The 18,610-nt window shown below is 42.0% G+C and overlaps 2 protein-coding genes across 3 annotated transcripts; both read right to left on the bottom strand.

Moving 5' to 3' along the window:
- Positions 1-843: 843 nt before the first annotated feature.
- Positions 844-5,638, bottom strand: LOC119722147. The gene is made up of 4 exons (XM_038192197.1): positions 4,798-5,638; positions 3,569-3,718; positions 2,861-3,062; positions 844-2,402 (listed from the first exon to the last, which is right to left on the bottom strand). The coding sequence occupies exons 1-4, from the start codon at positions 5,050-5,052 to the stop codon at positions 2,296-2,298; spliced, it is 714 nt and encodes a 237-aa protein (XP_038048125.1). The 5' UTR covers positions 5,053-5,638; the 3' UTR covers positions 844-2,295.
- A 9,185-nt stretch (positions 5,639-14,823) lies between these two features.
- On the bottom strand, positions 14,824-18,566 carry LOC119722155. Of its 2 annotated transcripts, none has more exons than XM_038192214.1 (2): positions 17,512-18,566; positions 14,824-16,574 (listed from the first exon to the last, which is right to left on the bottom strand). In XM_038192214.1, exon 2 carries the CDS (start codon positions 16,518-16,520, stop codon positions 15,102-15,104), a length of 1,419 nt encoding a protein of 472 aa, XP_038048142.1. In that variant the 5' UTR covers positions 16,521-16,574; positions 17,512-18,566; the 3' UTR covers positions 14,824-15,101. The 2 variants fall into 2 exon arrangements, with proteins under 2 accessions (XP_038048142.1, XP_038048135.1); XM_038192207.1 differs by having other exon boundaries at positions 17,424-18,566.
- Positions 18,567-18,610: the final 44 nt, after the last annotated feature.

Here is an 18,610-nt window from a genome sequence, read left to right on the forward strand (position 1 = left end):
TGACATGATGAAGTGAAGTTTAGGAGACAGTTCGTGACGTTGTAGGGCATTTTTGAGGAATTTGTGAAGCTAAATTCGTGGAAAACCTAGCCTGTCATGACAGTAGAACCGCATCGGTGCGATTTCACATCAACTGCGTTGTGTAATGTAAGTAAATTATTTTGGAGTTTAGCTGCATAAATACAATCCTCTAATTAAGGGTAAGGGTATTACAAACAAATGTCTTGTTCGGTAGTCTCGAACGTCAGAACGTTTTGGAAAAGTTTTTATGGACTAATGTGCAAAATCTAAAAATGTATTTTTTTGTGTAGGATTTTGTTTTTAAATTTGGAGGGGATGGGTCAGTTTTTTTAAATTGTCATTTATAATTTTAATCACAATTTTTGTGTATTGCTTTTCACTGTAAATTCCTGTGTTAATTTTAAATTGTTTGACAAAGTCTGAAAATGAAAGGGGAAGAAAACAAATTGAGGCATATAATTATTTTTATGTGAATAATAACAATCTTCACAGTACAGGGAACTACCATCAATTAAAAGGGGCCAAAAATCCTGTATAGAACTGGTCCTTATCCCAATTTCAGAAGGTACCTTCTACCTTACACCCTAGCCCACCTTTTCCAATTTTCCAGTCAAACAAATTTAAGAATTTTTGGGTACTCGGCCCCCCCATCCTCTACCACCCCCCCCCCCGCCCCCGCTACTTAAAACATATTTTGTATTTACTCACGTTCCCAAGCTCAAGACAAATTCGACATGATGTTCAATCTATAAGATGTACCAAATATTACTTCAAATCTAAATTAAGGCTTTCAAGCCAAACATGCGCACAGAATCCATATAGTACGTAAAATAATTCATAAATTTGAACTTTTCAAATACTTTATTCAGACACAATAAAGAATGCATTAAGAAAATATATACATACAAATATGTACAAATGTATCTGCATGATACGATGCATAGAGTAAAAAACCTTGGAAATATACACAACAAAAAAGATTTCATTTTCCACAAGCATTTTTAAGAAAAGAATGAATGTGTTCTTAGGTTTTGAAACCATCCAAATATATTCCAGGACAAGCATGATACAAATTAAAAAGTGTAAAACTTTAAAAAAGTTTTCTTATTTTTAAACAAATTTCTGTGTGTCATAAATCCTGCCTAGGTTCAGGTACAGATACCCACTGCGAAATTACTGCATTTCCCTCAAATCTACATTGCATTGACTACAATTTCAATAGTATTTCTTCCATTTATTATTTGTGTTCAACCAATGCTGATGTGCAGTGGTCCCATGCATAGCCTAGCAACCACTGAACCAATGAAGTGCTCTTCACAAATGAACGAGGGCGCACTTCATCTTCAGTGGATGGATTGCTGGGGTGTCACTGCTCCACAGCAAATATTGGCACAACGTCTCTGCTAATGCTGGGATAACTGAACCACAGTTCTGTATTTACTTCATCAATATTTGTATTCCATGATACAGACACGCAGCAAACAGTTCAGGTGTTGAGAACATGTGATGGATGGGATAAGAATGGGTTAGTGAGAACACGACCTCGGGTACCAGACCGTCCCATTCCAGTAAGCAAAATAAGGAATTATACCATAAAGGCCGGTTCATTCTCGGTGCGAATGTGAACGCAAATGCAAATTTTTTATGTCTGGGCAAGAATTCGCGCTGCGAATTCGCAAAAATTGAACACATTTGAACTCCAGCGAATTTTGCAGCGAATGGTTTGTGACGTCAAGTTCGCATTCGCATGAGCCGGCCTCAAGGCCACAACCTTGAACTAGCAGTTTTGGACTCGGCTGTTTGGCACCACAAAATACCACAGTTGTGTTAAAATACCATCACTATAAGTATCATTGTGACCACACAGTTTATATGCATACGTCTCCAACCATGATTTTATATAGACCGTGCTACAATTTGAGGGTACAATGTATCACATTATTCCAAGGTCCTTGTCATTACAATTATCTGGGATTATGGGAAATAGATATGCTTACACATTGTGATAAGCCACCAAAGTGTTGTGTTGTTTAAAACAGGATAATGGTTTATAAAATGTAACAAACTTCACTTAAAACTTTTGGTCTCTGTGTGTTTACGAATGGGATATATTTTCATTTGGAATGTCCATATTGCATAGCCTATTGTAGTGTTACAGTTAAAAGTAAATAAGCGTTGAATAAATACCAAATTATTGCAGAAAAAAAGTAGTCATACTGAAACAAAAAACTTAAGTAAAACTATAGTTATTTATTTCAGAATTGTAGCCTTGTGTCACCCTAACACAAAGTAGTCCTGTGCATCCCTCCTGGCAGAATGGAGCACCCTGTTTCCAGACACCAGATGCTGATCCCTGGCTTCCATTGGACCTAAGGATTTTCCTGGAGAGGGAGATCAAGAACAGTGAGTCATTTTTTATAATTTTTATATTAATCTTAATAAACACAGTGAGATAATTTTCTCCTTGCTGCAACAGTTTTTTTATAAAATTTTACACCAAAATGGAAGTAAAATTCATCACTTTCCTTTTTACAAGTATCTCCTTTCAGACAATTCTTGTAACTCTCTAACTTTGACATGTTTTGCAAACGTTTTAAGACAAAACATGAACAACGGATGTTTTGTGTACCATTACACATCAACTTGTTTCTGCTCTGTTGTTTTTGTAAATATCTTAAAATGTCGTTCAGCAAACTAACTTGTTACTAGTTTATTAAAATCCATCTTTAATTTGTGCATATAGTCAATGGTCGCACAGTTTTAATAAATATGGATTGATTCCAATTTTTAAAAAATGCCTATGATGTGGAGTTTTAACACAAAATCTTGCAACGCTCACCAGTTAAAAGGTCGTATTTCTGCTTGGGTTGTTCTGGCCGGGGGACCCCCTCACCCCTCTCCAGTCCTAGCTTGGAGTGCACCCTCCCATAAGACGTCCAGTAGTCTAGCTGGTTGTTGTCCCTGCTTAAGACCTTCTGCATGTCCTGGCCTGTCACATTATGGGACCAGTTGGCTAGGGAGGGGTAGTGTAACCTGTTGGGCTGTTGAAGAGGAAGGGATCAGTAAAGAATGGTTATCAAATAATGTAGGCAAATTCTTCCTTGAAAAATCACGTTGCTACCTCAGTGTAAGATGGATATTTCACTACTTTTGCAGACCGATGTATTGTAGTTATGGAAACTCCAACCAGGGATAATCACTTTAACCAATGTCATCCCTAGTTCAGAAGAACATGCAACACCCCCCCCTTCAAATTTTTCCCCGAATGATCTGAAAATGAGGTCCTCGAAAATTAATATGTACAATGTCTACCCCAACATTTTAAGTATAGAACTGACTATGATATGGGAGTATAGCAATATTCAAATTTTTACTGAAACAATGTTTCAAGAGGTCAGGATTTCATAAACATTCCAAAACTTTTGAAGAAATTTTAAAATATCTTCTCTATACCATTTAAAAAGTAGTTCCTCAAAAAATTTGGCTTTCTTCATTAACAAAAAGAAAAACTTGAAATACGGCAGTCGATATCAAATTATGGCCTCACATGTTCTGTCGAACGTTCCACAAATTCACTGCCGTAGCGAGTGCCAAAGTGTTGCTGTTGATTCCAGCCGATATCAAAATGTGATGTGTGTAGCGTAGGGCACTGTGCAGGCCTTTCTGCAGGTTCCAAGGAATCCTTGCCACCAAATGCCTGAGAAAAACAGAAACAGAACAACGTTGTTGAAATTCCCAGAGAATATGTGTGTCACATCTCACATTAATGAGAGACACTATGCACATGAAGGTGCTCCACTACTGTACAGTGCACACTACTTACAGCAGTGATTTCACATTTACTTGCCAGCCACTTTGATTGTGGTTAACTAAATGATGCACGTAGCTATCGTAACTAACTAAAAATCAAAGTAGCCTTTATGAAAATCAAAGCCAAAGAAACAAGTTTTCATTCAGTTTTTGCTCTCGTTACCATTGATGAGCACAATATTTAAAGCAACGATGAAAAGCAGTTGTGCAGCTTGTAGATTATTCCCCTCAAGTGATTTGTGGGCCCTGTAATAGTACTCTAAATACAAAATGGCCGTGTCAGTCAAACACACACCTAACGACTGGGTCAATAATTAATACAAAATGTATTGTCATTGCTATCAGTTTATATCAGTTTGACCCTCTGTCACAGAAACAGTGTGTATTTTAATCATTTCTTTTACTTGGTTGTTTGGACCGAACAAAAACCAGGTTGGACTATGGGCTGTAGGTACATGGTGTTCAAGGGCCCGTAGGCTTGAACCTCTTGCACGATGCATAGTACCACTATTTGTTGTTGTTGAATCTCAATCAATGTGCTTCCATTTCATACCCACCTTTAAGTGTTGCTTTTCCCCTGTTAAAAAACTTTCGACCAATCAAACAGACCCAAAGTGTGACTGCTACTTAGTCAGGATCATCAAGTCAGGATCACTTAGTAGTGATCATCAAGTCATTTTCAAGTCATTTATAGGTCCATTATATTGTTGCCGAGGATGTCAGTTTGAATGAAATATTTGTAACATTTTGCAAGTTGTTTTTGCGCTACTATACTCCTGAGATTTTGCATTTGGTGAACAAATGGAGATTGTCAGTATTTGTGGCTTTAAAAAAACAACATTGAATTATTCAAACAATAATTCATTTTGACATAGTCAGAGGAAATTTTTTTAAGGTGCCCACATAATTACATCGAGATTCTTTGGGTAGGATGACAATTACATTCTAGACCTGCTTCCGACTCACTGTTTTTGCCGATGTGTTGAAATCCCTCTTCCACCCCCTCTCGTCCAACGACAGAGTTGTCCTGTGCATCCATCTTGTCCCCTTGCGCATGGACCGAGCAGGCTCGCCTCTCCTCTTGTCAAAGGGAGTGATGACCGTGATGTTCTTGGAGCGGTTTGTCAAGATTGTCCCTGCCGAGTGTCCCTGCAGCATTCTAGGGCGAGTCTGCGGTGACGTTTTGGACTCCGTCGGACGAGTCTCATTTTCTGTGGTCATTGTTTATTTGTTTTCCTACGGAGGATTTTGTTAGAATAAGATTTGCACTCGTCTTTGGCCCCCTAGTTCTTGTTTCGTAGTTTTTGTAGACTCTTCATTCAGTCATGTCAGTTCACACACAGTCACATTGGCATTACCAGGTCCATGACTAAATGCACTTACTTTACACCAGAAATGATCACATTTATTGTACTTTCATTGTTCCTCTGTCGTGCCTGAACATTTCTTGCTATCGTGCGATGCGTAAAACCAGTGGAAACGGTATTATTTGGCAAGGCTCCTTCTAAACTGAACGGTAAATAGAACTGCGAGATAAAGTTGGGCAATGTTTACCATGTGTGTGCCGGTGACCTGCAACACCCTAAACAATCGGTGTCGTTCCGCCGCTGAAGACCGCATAAAAATAAACCATTTATTTCACCCATACACGTCACAAATTTAATCAATTCTGTGCGAAAAGTATCCATAAGTATAGATAGTACATGAATCGAGTATAATTACTGAAAAATAAATTGCTATAATGGGGATAAATGTTGTATTTTGGAAACACAGCGGATTGTTACAGGTTACCATAACAACCATGGACACGCGGGAAGCTTTCACAAGAGGGCGCCCTTTCCATCACTCGCAATCAATCATGAACAGGTGGATAGAGCAGGTGTATGTTTTGCTCTCTGATGCCACGTCGTAAATATCATTAAAACAAATCACAAATGAGAAATTGATTTCCCAAATTATCCATAATAGAAACTGACGGAAACTGGTGATACGAAAACACCAGCTGGTTGAGGAAATTGAAGCAGCTTAATGCCAATTTTTAAACATGCGACACAAAAGACGCATGGATGGATAGGCATTGATGTAATTTTGCTATTTTTATCTTATCGGATGTATGTTATTTCCCTCACTTTTGTAAAGGACTCAGGGTGACAAAGTCACGAAGGCTGAGGTGTCTGTAAAGTAGACAAGTTTACATATCCCACGCCCATGCTCAATCGCTGTTTACACATTATTTACACGCTGTTCACACGCCGCAATGACCCCAAATAGTTTGTAAATTAAAATGTAACTCGATTTTTTTTATTAAATAATAATTTAAGCTCCTACTTTCTCGAAGTATTTTCACAGACATGTTATCTGTTTTTGTCAGTTTTGTGATTTAATTTGGTATGGTGATTTTAAGTACAATGCTATGCTCCGGGTGATTTTATACATTATTTTGTGACCAGGCTGTCCCAAAGCCTGTTGGGTTTATTGGCTGTGACGTCACGCAGAATACGTAATTAAAAAAATGATTCAGTTTAAAGGGTCAATTGAAAAGGCCAACCTCAGGAGGTCCGGGGCCTTATTTCCCACTTATTGTGTCTTCATCGTGGGAGAGGTGTGAAAATCAAGTTGATCCTATCCCCATAAAACCTCGACCCAGTGCTCGGGGTCACGGCATTATCGAAGTTGTTGATATCTAACCTTGGTCAAGGTTGCCGTGATTGGTGCCACAAATCACCAGTCTGTGGACTGACAACCAACAAAAGTGTAAATCACTTCCATGCTGGTATTGTAACTTTTAAAGTGAAGTGTATTTCGCTTTATCATTCAAACTCATCCAAGCGTAATATGCTATGCACCACTAATTATTTTTTTCTCTGTGGAGGGTCCGATTTTTGTGTGATTCACGACCTAGTTAGTGCCGATTTTTTTTTCTTTTTGGTCAAACAAAGGAAATATGACAAATTAATGTGTTATTTCATTGTGGATTATCTTGAGATGGCAATGGTTGCCTGGTCCCTGAGCAATGCCTGTGTGTATAATCCACCCTGGATCTGAGATCGGATAAAGCTCAAATCTTGAACCACTCACCAATCACCAATACTAATGAAACACCGCTCTGTGTATTTCTTCAGCTAAAATTGCTATTTCTTTTTAATCTAATTGTAATTTAACTGTTTTATTGCAGGCGGCGCGACAACGCTACATGAAAATTTAATCTAATTATCTGTAAGCTGTTATTGTTGCACCACTTTTCGGACTGTGCAAACTCTACCTGGCCTTCGAATCGATCATTTTTTGTGGGACACTTCGTTGTCCGTTATTCATGACTTAATCCCCGTTTTGTAAAAGACGATTGTCCAGTAAATACCCCCAACACAGTAGCAGAGTTTACCCAACGGGGATGAAGCACGGTACGGCCCACTGCAAGGATCACTCAAAGCGGTAAATATTGATGTCGGCTCGGCTTCAATTGTGAGCGGTAGTTTGCTAAGTATCGACCGGTGGTTTGCATGGAAACCTTCCTGGCCACCTGCGGCCTCGCCTCGTTCATCTATCTCTGCTAGGCAGAGGTTTTAAAACCGGGGAGTGACTTTGGTTGCTGCTTGATTTTTGCTCTTGACTCGCGGGCTTTTGGATCAGAGAGTTCGCTTGTGTATTTGGTTCAGTAAATGCACCAACTGTACACAAAACTTTGCCTTTTCTCTGGGCACAGGATGCTACGACCACCAGTGAACTTTTTGTCATAGCTACGGCACAACAGATCGCGTGAGAGTCAGCCCGCGGGCATTTTCATTGTCATACAAAATCATGGCAGCCGTGTAACTGAACAGAATTTATACAGGAGGCCCGTGTGACGGTTTCTGCACAATGTTGTCCTCTTGGAACGTAATCATGAGGAAATGTTGCTTTCTGCTTCAATCTGCGTCCCAGGAGAGTACTACGTAACCGGTGTTGATTCAGCTACAAACGGCAGTCCAAAGATTGATTCTCCCGTCAACTTTACCGAGACTCGTGCTTCACACGGAACCAAAATGTCACAAAGCGACCCGAGCGAGTTCGAACTCCATCGGAAGGCCCGTTCACTGGGACTCCTACTCCGCCAAGAGGGTTCCATCGTGTCTGGACTGAACTTCCAAGTGTCTCCGTTAACATCGAAGGGTGCTGGGCATGTAGATGAGAACAGGGACATTAAGTTGACGAGGCAAACCTTACCAGGAATCGGTGGGCATTTCGGCGGTGACGGTACCGCTAACCATCGCAGCCAGCAACTATCAAAGTCCGTGGCACTGCCTAAGATCCCCTCCATCAAGCACCCGTTTGAGAAGAGACCCCCAAACATCTTGCAGCGGGAAGGGACAGTGGCGGGCGACACACCCTTGTCCCTGACCACATTACTGATGACACCTCGCTCCAAAACCACCCCGAACCCTGCCTCCTTCACCGGCAAGAAACTCAAACCAACTGGAAATCGTTGGTCCACTCACTCCGAGACAATTCGGAATTCCGACCCCCATCTTTTAAGCACCTCCCGCCTGGTCATCTCGCCCAATTCCAAGGCAGCTCTTCACAGGAGCCCCGGTGACTTCTATCAACGCAAGTTCCCTCACGTCCATCTGGACCAAAACTTGATAAACATCCATCCCCCAAAGTACAAAACCCAGACGGGTAACAAACTGTCGGAGAATCAAGAGGCAATCACAGACACGATTCGGACCACAAACCAGCTGTTTGCCCTTACCAGGTCGAAGACCGATCTGATGGCCGTGGAGCAGCTCATTCATCGGACGGAGGAGCGGGCCAAATCCACCCGGTCCTGGGCCGTGGCTGGCTGGCTTGACGGCATGACTTGCAATCCCAAGAAATTACACAGCAGGAGAGACCTAGAGTACTTCGTCAAGTAGATTGCAATCAATAAACTCCTCTCTGGATATGTACTCGTATTTTGAAATATTTATTTGTAAATACAAACTGATTATCTTTGTATATTATATCTTCATATTAATTGAATACACGCTTTCTTGCCCGTTCATTGGAAGTTCTACCAGTGCATTGTTTTTTTTTAGTGAAGGGCAAGAGTGATCATCAAGCTCGATTGGCATCGATTAAAGTATTTACAATGTACATGGATTCTCAGTCTATGTCGTAATCAAAACAAAACCGACTGGCAAAATGCTGCATCAACATTCGTATCCACAAAATTCACAACTGCACGACATTTTTTGTTGGGTCAATTCAGTTTAGTATATCACAGCATTTCACACGCACTGTTTATTTTGTGCGACACTTCGAACAGATGTGTATAGTATTTGATAACAGCCGTGTGCTGCACCGTTATGGGTTTAAAGCCGGCCAAAAGAAGTTTGAAGTTTGATCACAAAATCGGATTTTTATCATGTTTGATTTTTGAAGTATTGGTGGCGAAGTTCAAGTATCGTTGCACTGGAATGATCGAAATAAAGTCTGCAGCAATGGTGATGTCAACTTGTTTATTAGAAACTTGTTAATCCAAAACAATTCCAACACGATCATCAGAAACTGAAAACAAAACAAAAAGAAATTATATCAAAGTATTATATTTTCTATTATTACTTTGCCCCTATAATCCAAAAAGTACAACTTGTTTGCGTTTGGTTGAGTTGATAAAACACAATAAATTGGTCCTAGAATTTACGGATTTTCAACCATTGTTCACTTATCCCAGTATCCCTTATCAGTGGCGTAACTACGGGGAGGGGGCAGCGGATGTCCATGTCCCCGCGTTCCCCCCCCCCCCCCCATTTAAAATCTTGAATTGCAAAAAATATGTATCATTTACCTTCAGTTCCCCCCTCTTGAAAACATTAGGTCCCCCCCTCCCTCGAACACCCGGTTACGTTAATGCCCGTTATTTATTGGAAATGTGCAAAAACTACGTGTAAGATTAAGCTAAATTGGGATTTATTACAACTGGATACTGTTAATACCAGTCCTTTTCTACATTGACCGCGCATAGCGTAAAACTAGAAGTACCAGATGTGGTTATAGCGCCACCACGCGGCCTGAGTCATACAAGTTTGGAAAATGTCAAGTGATATCTTTGCTGCGAAATGTCATTGCGTTATTTTCGGAGAAGGAAGGCGGGAGTTCAAATTTGCATTACAGAAATAAAATGTTTCTGTAATCACTGTGGTCGAGTATGAAGATTCCAAGAATCCAAAATTCTGATTAGAAAGAAACAACCAGAGGAAACGGTTCCTGTGATGAATAACCACAGCGCCCTCTATATTGACCAGATTGATGACTCTGTTACCAGACTGTTTGTTGCCAGCTGGAGCAATATAGACCTTTATCAGCTGCCACCATTTCAGGCATGTTCCCTGTATCCAATAACAGTACTGAATGATAATGTTTTTTGGGCAAAAAGGAACCAAACTATTTTCCTTCCAGCCTCGCTTTGGTTACGTTGATTCGAATGGGAAAAATCAAGATGGCGGCAACTATAGTCTGGACTGTTCCAACTTTCACATGAATCTGCGTCACGATAACGTGCAACACTGTGCATTATTCTAATTTTCTGTATTTTCCCCATCATTTCAAACTGGTTTAAAAGACCCATAACCTTTTCTAAAACATTATTGTTTTTACTAAAAATATTTTGTCTTTTTTGTTTTGTTTTACAAAAAACACCCCAACAAATTATCAGTAAGGATTAAAAGCAAAATGTGCGAAATGCCACCAACAACATGAAACATTTTAAGCATGATATTGAAATCCTCAATTATATTATCCTTAAAATATTTAATAACATTTAACTATCTTTTGTACAATATGATACAAATTCTACATTGATTACACTTATGAACATAGACACAAGACCAAAATCAGAACGTTCGTCATTTCTTAAGGATATGGCCCATAAATATTGTACCGAATTAGAAAATTTGGGTCAATGAAAAGATTGATTTGGACACTCATAGGCCAAAAAACACAGATTTCTAAGCAAGTCAAGTTTCGCATTTGTGATGGAAATTAAGATCCTTACAAACCTAACATTATTTTTCCTCCGTTTTTGTTCTCTTCAGTTTTCAATCATACATTATATGATGCCCTGTGAGTACAAAAAGTATTGCAGAAACCTCTCTCTCTCAACGATGTCCACAGGAGATAAAAATGCACAAAGAAACAAGTAATTTGTGAAACCTTCATCGATACTTAAAGGAGAAAGCTTGAGCTCACAAGAATCACATGAACTAAAAGTTTCTTAATAGAGAATTCACTTTGGGTAATGTGGTTTCACTCCTATTTTTCAGCGAGCTTATGTAGTTATCTTAAAGTTTATACACTCGGACGCCGAATGTGTCTTTGCTTTTAATGTCCTGTGCTGAATTGTCCTTTGGCCCGTTGGGATTGCGGCTCGTCTTTCCGTTCGCTCCTCGCTTCAGTCTGTCACCGCCGGTGAAGGTGTGGTTGCCGTTCTCTGGCTTGGCCCGTTCTTCCCAGCTCGTAGTCCGCCACATCGGTACGAGCGAGTCCTGTAGCCGGGTGAATCTCTCGTCCTGGGTGCAGCTCCAGGTCGCGGGGCTCGCCTCTGGGGAATGACTGGGTTCCTTCTGGGCCTCACTCACTGACAGGTGGTCGCTCACATGTTTGATGGTCGTCACCATGTTGTGCTCCACGATGTCGTGCATCGATTCACCTGTCCTCAGTAGCCGTCGGTTGTGGGGGAGAGACAGGTTAGCCCTGGTGGGTCTGGGTGAGTGCTGGGGTGAGGTACTCGCATCGGCGATTCTTGGGAACTTGACGTCCGTTGAAGCGTGTGAGGCCTTCCGAAGCCTCCCCGGGCTGCCCCCGGCAACTGACCCGACAGATGACCCGACTCTGGCCGTTGAGCAGCGCGACGACACCAAGCTACCGCGTACTGAGAGATCAGGCAGTTCCTGCCCACCGGTCCTGGTCCCGCGCCCCAAAGTCTTGTAATCTCTCTGTAGCCCTTCAACCACCGCCACGCTCTTCTTGAACGCATCTTCAAGGAAATCCAACTTCTTCAGAGTCAGTTCCTCAGCCCTCTTCACCTGTTGCATGGACAGCTTGTGGAGTTCCATCTCCAGTTTCTTCTGCGAGTTGGTGTTGCCGGTCATCACGACCCTCTTCATCATGCTGTTGTGGCCGTACGGTGTCGGCAAAATATCGCCACTCAGGTCGGTGTAAGACCTGGTGAAGGCGGACTTTCCCCTAATCTGGGTGGGACGATCGATGTCTTGTCCAGGCGGGGACGGGCAGCGTGATTCGCCGCCCAGCTCGGGGCAGCTTCTAGTGTCCGTGATACATGAAGCCGGAGAAAAGCTCCTGTTGAACTTTTTACGTGGTGGGCTTGGTGAGTCCTCCACGAGTTGGAGCCTGATGGTTGGATTTTGAGATGGTGGCATGATGAAACTCGAGCGGAAAAATGCGACGATAAGTGGGCAGTGTCTCAGGTCAACTGGAAATTATATAGAGTTGGCAAAGTCCGATGTCTGAATCTTCCTCTATTTCTCCATCAGCTTCTCAGTCGATATGAAACATAACTTATTCACTTATACATGTACAGTGATGACATCTTTACGCATGCAAACGTCTTGCACGATAGAGGTCTGTTGAGTTAATGTCACATCATCAGCTGATGCACCTCCAATTTCTTAAGAGAATTAAGCTTTCAGCCACCTTCTAAGAATCTCAACGATTACAACCTGGAAGCCCACTGACGTAAGGTGTCCCCCTGCTGATTTGATGGGCGTGTCTTTCCGTTGTTCGCTGATGAGAAACAAACAGAACGATCATCTTCTTTAACGTCTTTCCGGTTTATTCGCCCCGAACAACACCCAGTTTTTATTGACCTGTCAACCCCTTCATTTCATCTGGACTTCCCCACCCCTGTATTTCAAGTACCATTAGGCTGAGTATTGTTTCATGCAGTGTAAACGATCAAGCATTAATTGTTGCACATGCGCTGAATACCTGTCACTCACTATCCGTTCATTCATAAAATACGCCAGTCAACTTTTTATGAATGGGTGACGTGTGTAAGGGCGGGCGTCCCGTCACGCTGTTTATCGTAGCTGGCACAATTACATGACCGTATCTTAATCCTTTCTATAAGGACTCTTAGCATTATTGTCTCTTTTTGTCCGTTGACGACAGGAGTCCATGGCTGACAATCTAATTTAATTGCCCAATCTACGTCATCACCTTTTACTCTATGATATCACGAATGATAAATCAAATATTTGAGCATAAATGACGTAAAGGAAGTTGCCTTATAAGTAGTGCCTTCAAGGCGCGGAAGTCGGAAGTCAAGACAATTACCTTAATTGAAGGCATTTTCATCTTGTCAATTCTAGGTAAACGTCGAACACTTGTGGGCGTATGTTACGATACTTAAATTAAGGACTGAGGAAGACAATTATAATGTTTGAATTACAATTAGAGATAAGTGTTTTAAAATAGTTCCAAGAAAAGGTCTCATTCAAGATGTCCCGAGGCTTATAGTTGAAAGTGAAGCGGTTGGAATGAAAGCAGCAGATCAACTTGCAACACAATTATGCTCTGTCTTAGAGGGTAGGAATTTGCAGCATTTTGAGAGATTACAAACAAAATAGATTGATGCACATGTTTCACTTAGTCCCACTTTTGCATGAAAATAAAATCTTGGTATTGAGCCTGGCGATAGCGTATTATTGGATTTTATTAATTTGTGCGATAACGTCATCATCCCACTTAACTCTACTTTGTTTGAACTTGGGGCGAATGGTGCATCAAAAGGACGGTCGGACAGGTTTTCTGCAAAATCTGCGATTGCTGATTGCATTATATTCACAAATACCTCACTGAGCTGAGATAATGCAACAAAATTACTTTAGCACAAGTCATAATTATTAACCAATTAAACACACACTGCTTCTTTTTCCATTGATATGAAAAAAAAAACATTGTTGCCTCATTAGGCTACTCTACCTGTCCAAATTTAAGATAAATACGCAATAATTTAGAAACTTATTTGTTGTTTAATGAGCTTTTTTTTTGTAATAAACTATACACCATGTACGTATTAATATTTATTCCACACTAAAAAAAACATATTGTTAGCAATGTTTCAAAAATAGCTATGCAGCATTTTAAAATAAAATCCTGAGGTACAGAACTGTAAATGAATTGTTGATGGGCTGAACTGTGGGATGAGCTCACGTATGTAATTACGGGACAGTTCATTAATACTCTTTTAGTATCCGCCATTATGGGAGATTTGATTTCATGACCTGGTGTCAACACTTCCTGACATCTAGTTATACCCATAATGCCATGCGTTTCCTTCACAATACAGTCAAACCCTGATAAGAAGAGCATTCTTAGTACAACGTCATGCTTATAACAAGCGAAATCTTAGGTCACAAGACCTTGTTTTGCTTTGTTAATACAAGGTACCTGTTATAAGAAGGTATTTTTTTAAGTCTTAAGGACCATGTTATAAAGGTGTTCGACTGTACTTTGTTAAGAATATAAGCCGTTAGAAGTGCTACGTGGACACGAGTGAAGAGATTAGCATGAACGAGCGCCCTCAGTCGGTGGGCATGAGTGAACGACGCTACCCCATTAGACTAAAATGTGTACAGTCGAGTCTCGTTATAACAAACTCGCTCGAATCTAGCCAAATTGTTTGTTATATCAGAATTTTGTATTAAGAAGAAAATCAGTCCCATTCATTGTGCACACAAATGCACAGTCGGGACCAAGGCTTTGTGTTTGTTATAACCAGAATTTTGTATTAACAGAGTTTGTACTAACGAGAGTCGACTGTACATGTTTACATCACATCGCAATGACTCTGTATCACTTTCACAGAATTTGAAGGAAACACAGTGTATTGCTTACCGCCATAATACATTATGGTTAAAAGTGGCAAAGTTAACCCATCAATTCCAGAAACTCATTACATGTACATGTATCGATTGATGCAAAATGTTAACTTCACCATTTTCGAAAAAAAAATTGGTAAAAATACTTCGGCAAACAGGACTTTCCTATTCTGATTAAAATTATACATTTTGGCTGATGAATGAACGGCTTGTGTCAGACTGAATTATGCTATCAATTTGATCAAATCCGTGGCGATATGATAAACAAAAATAGTACAAAAACAGAGACACATAAATGTATTAAGTATGTTTATAAGTCATTGTAAGATTACGCTATTCAAGAAAAGACGTGAAGTTAATTTCATATAAGATAATTATGTACAGGTACATGTTTTATCAGCTGAGATAAGATTACTGTTCAGCTTTTGATCCGAAGTGTCTTTCGACGGGATAGAATCCAAACTCCTTTTCCATCCAAGGAGTCGGGCTATTCGGCGGGCAGATATCCCCCTTAGGAGAGGCTTGGTAGAACTTGCACTGCGGGCAATCCACGCTGTGTGACGGTATGACTACAGGAGCAAGCCTGGAAGGACTGGCGTACACAAACACGGTATGAGGGGAGTAATATCTGTTCTCCGGCCAGACTACGTGAGGTACGCGCGGCTGGAGGGCCTGCATGGCCCGGTCGAAGCGGTTTTTGTCAGAGTCGTCAGAGCCCGGAGTATCGTCCAAATCCTCCCGCCAGCGGACGCCGAAGGGAGTGGCGCAGGTCGGGTCATGCTTGGCTTGCCGGAGGACGATCTTCTGGAGTTCCTCACAGACGCTGTCGGCGTCGTTGGACACCACCGGGCTGGAGGTGCCAGTCGACCGCTCCTGGTCATCACTCTCCGGGCCACTGGTGTCTGGATCCCGGTGCAGTGGTGTCGCAACTTCGACGAATCCAAGTTTTCGTTTAGAAGACTCACTGTCTACCTGGGCCTCATCAAATTCAAGTTTTGGGCACGATGTTCTCGGGTTGAGTTCTTCCTTGGTTACCAGTCCAAATGAGTTGCAAGGGGAAGAGTCACTGCGACTTGCTGGTGCCATCTTAGTGACGATGGTCGTGCTGCTGGTAACGGAGCTGCTCACCCGCCTTCCCTTCCGGGACGCGTTCTGGCTTTTGCTGCCTGGCGAGTCTTTGCTGAGGTAGCCAGAGTCAGACCTGGTCGCCATTCTAGCCACGTAGTTTGCCTCACACGTGCATGTGTTTGTCTCTTTGGAGTCGATCACCGGGAAGTCTTGGGAACCGGCTCCGCTTTTCCCGGAGCCCGTTGCCGGTCCTTGTTTTCCTCTTGGCTTCCTCCGTCTTTGTAGCTTCAGCAGAACCTCGGTTCGGCTGTAAGAATGCCTGCCCAACCTGTGCTCAAATCTGGAGCTCTCTTCGGGCTTAATATTCGGCAGCTGCGTCTTGCTCTTTGGACTAGCATTGTTTGTGTTATTACTGTTGTTATTGGCACCGAAAGGCGGTGCCGGTGCGCCGATGCGGTACTGCTCCAAATCACAGCTTTTGGTCTCCTCCCGGTAGCCCATCTGAGTTGCAGCTCTTAGATGCTCCGTAGCTGCCTGTGTAATGGTGAAGAGCTGCCGGGCATCATACAGCCTTCCCCGAGTGTTTGTTCTCCCCGGTACCTTGGGTGCATCCCGCCCGGTGGGGGATGGTTTGAGGTACTGAGGTAGTACCCCAAGAGGTCTCTTCCAACGATAGGCGCGCATGGCCGGGGAGGGTGACGGTTCATACTCCAGACGAGCCGGCTCAGCAAACGGGTTGGTGGCAAGAAGTTTGACTGGCATGGTGGTCAGAATGAACCTCACCTTCTGACTTTGTTCATGCTCGATCTCTCAAAGCTGTGAAATAAGGAGAGGAGAAATGTTAACCATTGATGATTCAATAATTCTTACCACATGTTGATATTAATTTCCAGTCGCCATATGCAAAATGTACGCGCCCTGCAAGGTCCATTGCAACAATGTACAGTCAAACACCTTTATAACAAGGTCCTTGTGACTTTACAAATTGCCTTGTTACAACAGGTACCTTGTTTTAACAGTATTGGAAAACAAAAGTAAACAAAGAAAAACATAAGACTTGGGACATAAACTTGTGCTTGTTATAAGCAGGATGTTGTATTAACAGTGCTCTTCTTATCAGGGCTCGACTGTACATCGCATGATATTGCGGCCGATGATCAGAAATTTGTGAGCTGAGCATCTACGAAACTTGCTCCTGGTCTCTCTCACGCAAAACGGTCATCTTGGTCAGCTTCTTAAGCCAAGGGGGTGCTTAATATAAAGTTATTTTAATAACTCTCTATTCATGTGAAATCCTTAATGACATTTTTAAGCACATAACATTATGACCGATAGAGTTGGAAGTTGTTGCTTATAGATAAATCCTACATCAGTGATCTATTCTGCAAAATAAACAATACGATTTCCACACTATATTTTCCTCCTACCTCGAAAACAATTACCTAAACATAGCGACGATGGAACAAATATATGGCCACAGAATTTCCCAGAAAAAAATCACTTTCCAGCTCTTTTGTTGTTCCGAGAAAATCAAAGCTTTTAAGAGCCGAGCCAAGTATAATACTGTAACTAAATCCGCCGTTGACTAATTATTCAGCATGCCTATAATGAGATGTTCTTCAAGAAAAGTAAAATGGATCTTAGTCTAAATCGATGGGGACGTACCTAAAATGGTGAAAAGTCTATCGTTGCTATCAAGATGTACCGATGATTAAGAACCCTCCTAGGTCGGGTCTGAAGGTGCGTACCGTACCTGCAGATGTACCTTCCAACCTCACGTCATCTGTCATTAGCTGCATTAGTCTCCCCGTGTGCTGGCTCTCACGACCGCCTGGTACAGCTCTGTTCTGGCTGGAAAAAATAACCGGCGTTGCTGTGGAAATCGGCCCTCAAACACCAGCTGCAAAACGACCACCGAGTTCTCGCCGACAAGTGGCAGGCCGGTGCGTTTTGAAGTCCCTTCGAGATGTCTGCATTCACGCGCACACTTTTCAACTCATAAAGGAGTTCATTAATTATTAGCCCGAAAGGGAAATGATTTTCACAGAACCAGCTCCTCGTGAAAATGTCTTTGAACGAATGATGTGACGTCCATGCATGCTAGCCGGTTGAAAGTCTTGAATATCATACAAGTCATCGTGCTGTTGATATTTCACAATGTATACATCTCCACATTTTGTACACCAACAAATCTATGACAGTTTGTTGATTATATTAAATTCGTACATTTACTTGCTTGTTGTTCACAGTTTTTGCACATGTACATAAGCTGGTCAGATCGAACTAGTCCTTGTTGCCTCTTGTTGCTACCCGCTTGAAGTAAACTCCTCTGAATAGCCGTGAATAGCTTGCCCGTGTCTTGCCAATTTTCCTCAGAAAGCAAAACAGATAAAATCGATGGTGTAGGTGAGTGGCTATGGGCCTGTCTCGGAGCGCTGGGCTATTCACGGCAACAGCGGGCCCCGCAGAGGGGTACGGACCACAAAAGGGGTGCCAAGCTTTTATTTTCGTCACTGTCTGACAAAAGACCGGGAACGTCACACGTCCACTTGATAAGAACCGGGTACTGAACGGGGTGGAAAGAGGACAACAGAACCCCCACGAGCCATGGAAGAAGTTCGGTCACGATGAAAAAGAACGACCGACGTTGCCTCTTCGTTTCCCGGGCGACCATAAAACGCATGGATGCTTTGGTCCTTCATTACATCCCGGAGAAAAGCCAACTGGTTATCAAACGGGCCGTTCAGGAAATTAGTTGCCGTATAGACAATGGCCTTGCGGTGAAATCGCCTTGTGCAGACTCATGCAGTGGTTTACATCTATAGAGAAACGAGCCAGAAAACCAAACAGTG

The sequence above is a fragment of the Patiria miniata genome, unplaced genomic scaffold, assembly GCF_015706575.1.
Source record: "Patiria miniata isolate m_02_andy unplaced genomic scaffold, ASM1570657v1 HiC_scaffold_1, whole genome shotgun sequence".
Classification (NCBI taxonomy): Eukaryota; Metazoa; Echinodermata; class Asteroidea; order Valvatida; family Asterinidae; genus Patiria; species Patiria miniata.

Bases quoted from the DNA above. Each gene is read 5' to 3' on its own strand.
- LOC119722147 (XM_038192197.1), bottom strand. From the start codon at position 5,052: ATGACCACAGAAAATGAGACTCGTCCGACGGAGTCCAAAACGTCACCG. The intron at 3,719-4,797 runs GTGAGTCGGAAG...TGTTTTTCTCAG, and splicing joins TCAACACATCGGCAAAAACA to GCATTTGGTGGCAAGGATTC. The intron at 3,063-3,568 runs GTGAGGCCATAA...CCTCTTCAACAG, and splicing joins TGGAACGTTCGACAGAACAT to CCCAACAGGTTACACTACCC.
- LOC119722155 (XM_038192214.1), bottom strand. From the start codon at position 16,520: ATGCCAGTCAAACTTCTTGCCACCAACCCGTTTGCTGAGCCGGCTCGT.